Source organism: Seriola aureovittata, chromosome 16, assembly GCF_021018895.1.
Source record: "Seriola aureovittata isolate HTS-2021-v1 ecotype China chromosome 16, ASM2101889v1, whole genome shotgun sequence".
In the NCBI taxonomy this organism is placed as follows: Eukaryota; Metazoa; Chordata; class Actinopteri; order Carangiformes; family Carangidae; genus Seriola; species Seriola aureovittata.
The window spans coordinates 52,415-57,452 of NC_079379.1; the positions used below are offsets into that span (position 1 = coordinate 52,415).

At 44.5% G+C, this 5,038-nt stretch overlaps 1 protein-coding gene across 1 annotated transcript; it reads right to left on the reverse strand.

The window, feature by feature from the left end:
* Positions 1–2,412: 2,412 nt before the first annotated feature.
* LOC130184145 (protein NYNRIN-like) lies at positions 2,413–4,116 on the reverse strand. The gene has a single exon (XM_056399954.1). It carries the CDS (start codon positions 4,114–4,116, stop codon positions 2,413–2,415), a length of 1,704 nt encoding a protein of 567 aa, XP_056255929.1.
* Between the last annotated feature and the right edge of the window lie 922 nt (positions 4,117–5,038).

Consider the following 5,038-nt stretch of genomic DNA (forward strand, 5'->3'; position numbering starts at 1 on the left):
ACAGTTGAGAGGAATACACCAGTATGTTTTGCTTCTTTGTAAAAACATAGTTTCAATCTAAATAAAAGATGTTAGGCAGTCTTGTTTTACTTCAGTGCACATAATTTTACAATGGTAATAACACACCACAAATAGAGTAACACACACTCAAATAAATTAGTTTAGCTGCTCTTTGATTTGTAAAGTTCTTCTATCAGCAGATAGTGTGCATATAATATATGAATTCAGAGGAGTCATTTCTTTAGTAACAATCAAGCATTTATTTACATCAAATGAGGCAGTTATAATCAGTGATAATAAAAAAAAAAACTGTAGGATTCACCGGATCCATATAAAAAATTGTGAGACACAACATAGATATATGTTTGCAAGACTAAATGCCCTGTCCAGTTGTTTTAGTCAGTACAGGTATCTAGCCTATAGGAGCTTTGTGAGCTGGTGCTGGGGCTTCCTTGGTTGCAGAATCTGGGTCGTCATTCTAGCCTGCGTGGTCCTACACATCCATGCCGTGTTTCCTGACGCCACAGGCCGGTACGTGGGCTTTAGACTGGCCCATGATAGAACCGGGACACATAGCTGGATATGACCTCCTCCTTCTCAGGCTGCTCGAACTGTGCAGTGAGGTCCTATGGGATGGGGATGGCCAAAGCAGCTTCTGTGTATGGTCCCAGGTCACAAAGACTTTTTCAAATATGAGGTCCACCACATTCCCTGTTTGATAAAACAAAAAAGATTATTTTTTTTACATTTTTCACTTTTTTTTTTTTTTTTTACAAAACAATGATTGAAAGTCTGTTTCTAACTACCTCCTGATATTTTCTTTACTGTATTTTGTTGTTGATGGAACTGTCATAACATTATATGTGCAATATTTAATACAATGTGTACAAAACATTTTTTGGTTGAAAAATAAAATAATATAACACTTATAGAATGTCAGTGTCAGCGCATTCGTTTATTTGCAATAAGAGTTCTCCACTCAAAGTTATCCATTTAAAAGAATATTTATTTGCTATTAAAGAATCAAAATCAGCATGTACATGGATCTCCTCTGATCTGAAAACCACAGTCTGCAAGCAGTTAGCTGTGGCCAACGTCCCAGAGAAGAGTGTCTATCTTAGCAGTTACACAGAGTTTTGTATGTATTTTTGTAACTATCTGATTGGTGAAAAGGTTGGGGAGAAACCATGGTTTAGACTCAGCTCTCCCTTCGTTGGTGCACAGGCTGGTCCCAGCCTCTTGGCACAGTGCCTCCTTCATCTGAGCTGTCCTCACCTAGAGAAAAAAACCTACTCTCCCTTTTCCTGTAACCGCCTCTTCACCATGTTAGGAGTTGTTTCTTACTTTAAGCATCTGAGGCGGTCACCTGTCATCCTGTTCTTCTGGTGTCTCCCTATGTGTGCGTGACTGCCTTGAGTTTCACCCTAGCGCCCCCCAACGCATAGCAACAGTAATCATCATAATACTAAAGAACAAATAATAAACAACACTCTCTTAATAATGCAACATACATTTTAATATTTCTCACAAATCCCTCCTTTTACACCTTTTAAGGTGTAAACCTCCATCAGTAGTAAGCAACAGTCACAGGCTACAATACCTAGTCTTGTCTTCTCCTTGTACAGGTCATCCGTTGTGACCTGGAATCATGTAACCCTCTTTCCCTGTAGGTAGAGCACTCAATGAACTGTACTATTCTCCTTCACTAGCCCTCTCATCTTCTTCAGGATCAGAATCTCTCCTAGGACTGACATCAGCCCACCCTGGGATCCAGATTTCAGAAGCCACCTCCTCATCTTCATCATCTGACTCCATTTCTTTGCTCAATAAGGGCATCTGATAAGGAGGAGGATCCTTCTCTTTTGAGAGAGCGGTGGTGATCAGTCGGTTAATTAAAGTTCTAAGGCATGGAATGCAACAACAGCCACAACAAACTAAAATTGCCAAGAAACACCCAATAGAAACAACCAGAGACATAATCAAAGCTTTATATTTTCCAAAATAGCTGTCAAACCATCCTCCAAATGGGTCATCTACCCCAGAGTTTTCTGCTAGCTCAAGAGACAGGGAGGTGAGGCCTGCTAAGGCCTTTGTGATACTCCCATCTAACGCAGTGTTGTTGGGTATGTACGTGCAGCAATACTCTCCAAACATCTTGCAAACTCCTCCTTTTTCAGCTAACAACATGTCCAGAGCCATCCTGTTTTGCTGCAATGCTGTCAGTAGTATTAGTGGTGTGATTATTATTAACCTCCCACAATATAATGGGGAGTACTATGATTAATGATATGAACAAAAACACACACAATGTTCCCCTTAGCCCACACCAGCCTGGGTGCCTAAAGGGGTGCCATGGTCGTCTGTTTAATTCAAGCATGGTGTTGGTGAGGGTCTTGTCTTTTTTTTTTTTTTTCAGTCTATCTCCTTTGAACCCTCACCTAGTTCAGCCAAATCAGTTCTAACCTCCGCCAAAGTGCGTGAGGGTGGAGATCCAGGTGCACAATGTGTCAGGTGGTGCCAATTAGCTCCAGCTTTACCTTTTACCTGGACCGCGTGGGAAGTTACTTCAGTAACTTCATAGGGTCCTGTCCACCTGGGATCCAGCCACTTTCTTTTGTGGACTTTCACACGCACCCAATCTCCTACCTTTATTGCTGGAGTCTCCGCTGGAGTTGCTTCGGGTCCGGCCAGCTGTACCTGTTTAGACAAAACTCGAATAAGATTAGTCAGTGCAGTCATGTACTCATCACAGCTCACCTGCCACACATCCAGAGAGGGCATATGACCTCCCTCTCGGGGTGGTCCAGGCATTGGCCTGCCCGTCAGCAACTCATGTGGTATTAGATGTGTTTTTGAACCTGGGGAGGTCCTCATTGACATAAGCGCTAGAGGGAGTGCGTCCACCCACGTGAGCTTAGTGCCGTAGCATATTTTTGCTATTTTTCGTTTTAGCGTTTGGTTAGCTCTTTCTACTAACCCTTGTGATGCAGGGTGGTACACTGCTCCAAACCTGTGTGTTATGCCTAATGCTTTTTCTACTTCAGCTAGTTCTTTGTTGCTAAAGTGTGAGCCATTGTCTGAGCGAATGCTCTTGGGAACCCCGTACCTAGGGATGAGTTCATTCTTCAGCCACTTTACCACAGTCTGTGCAGACTCATTCTTGCAGGGAATGGCCTCTACCCACTTGGTAAATCGGTCCACCATTACCAGCAGGTATCTGTATCCTTTTGTTCTGTTTTCTGCTCCCATGTCCGTGAAATCTATAGTGATGTCCTGGAATGGTGCTTCTGGCACAGGGAACTTCCCTAGGGGGCACCTGTAGGCTTGCTTGGGGTTATGTTCATTACATGTGGTGCAGTCTGTGATGTAATTGTCCACTAGGGCGGTCATGTGAGGGTGCCACCAACATGCTTCAATGTTCTTCTGTGTCCTTTGTTTACTTTCGTGGGCTGGTCCATGGGCTTGCTTCAGTAGTAGGTGGCAGAGTTTTGCTGGAGCCACCAGTCGTCCATCATGTGACCTCCACAATCCATTCCTTTGTATAGCTCCTTTTCTTGCCCATTCACTCTGTTCATATGCTCCGGCTTGTTCTTGTATCTTGATGATATCTTCTTCCGTTAGAACAGGTAATGGAGAGGAGTCTGTGATCACCATTTGCCTGGGTGTGTAGCCTCCGGCTTCTTTAGCAGCTTTGTCTGCGGCATCATTTCCTTCGGCTATGTCGTTATCCAATTTCTGGTGTCCTTTACACCTCATCACTGCCACTTCTGCTGGTAGTGATATGGAGTGCACCAATTCTTTTAATTGCATCCTGTGTTTCACTGGAGTGTTGGCGGTGGTCAGAAAATTCCTCCTTATCCATTGTGGTCCATCTACATGCACAGCTCCATAGCCATAGGCTGAGTCTGTGTAGATGTTTACCTTTTTTCCTTCAGCCAGTTTGAGGGCCTTTGTTAGTGCGATTATTTCTGCTAGTTGCGCAGATGCCGGCTGTGGGATGATTCCTTGTTCTTTCGTGGTGTACTTTCTGGTGTATGGCTGCTGCTCAACCACCGCATAGGAGGCAACATTTCCATTTTCTCCTTTGTAACAACAGCCGTCTGTGAACAGGATCATGTCTGGGTTCTGTAGTGGCTCTGTTTACAGGTCTGGTCTGAGTTTCACTTCTTTTCCTGCTTTTTCAGCATAGTTGTGAGGCTGTCCATCCTCAGCATTTAGTCCTTTTGCCATGTTTACCCCCTCTGTGTGGTATGTGATGTGGGGTTGTAGTAGGGTCCCTGAGATTTTTGTTTTTCTTGATTTTCTTCGCCACTTCTTTCCCTTCGATTTTCCCTAGGAGGGCTCTCAAGTCTCCTACACACAGTGTCTCTCCCATGGTTTGGCTTTCTAAAGTAGTTATCCAGTCAGATGTTCCTCTTCCTAATGGTGGTAGCTTGGCCAGTAAGCCTTCCATGTCCCGGTGTGCGAAAGGGACGTAGGCCGGGGCTCCAGTAGTCGTTACCCTTAATGGATAACTGCCCACCCCAGTAGGAAGTTCCTTTGACTCACCTTTATTTCTGACATGGGACCGGAGCTGCATGTGATGGGTAGATGAAGGGTTTCTTCTGGGTTCAAGATGTCCGTTAAACTGTCCAGTAATTACGCCTGCTACTGGCTGCAGGTTCACACTCCTCCTGCCATTCGGGTCAGGGCCCTGTAGTGACCATGGTTCCTGTCTCTCCTCCTCTTCATCCTCAGTAGTTTCTTCTTCATCGTCAGCTGTGTATTGACTTCTGGCTGCCCCCATTTCAGCCACTAGGGGGGGAGGGCCAATGTCTCTCTCTGACCTGCATGAGGTATTGGTGGCAGCTGAGGATGCGTTATCAGCAAGGTTAGTGGAGAGTGAGCTCTCTAACTCTCCCATTCTCTCATTCATAATCCTCATTACACTCACTATTCTTCCTGTCATGGCGGCCATCTCTTTTTTTAAACTCTGGTTATTTTCATCAGTTGGCATTTCTACGTCCAAAACTCCTGACTTAACCTGTAATAGAGGTGC

Bases quoted from the DNA above. Each gene is read 5' to 3' on its own strand.
- LOC130184145 (XM_056399954.1), bottom strand. From the start codon at position 4,116: ATGATCCTGTTCACAGACGGCTGTTGTTACAAAGGAGAAAATGGAAAT.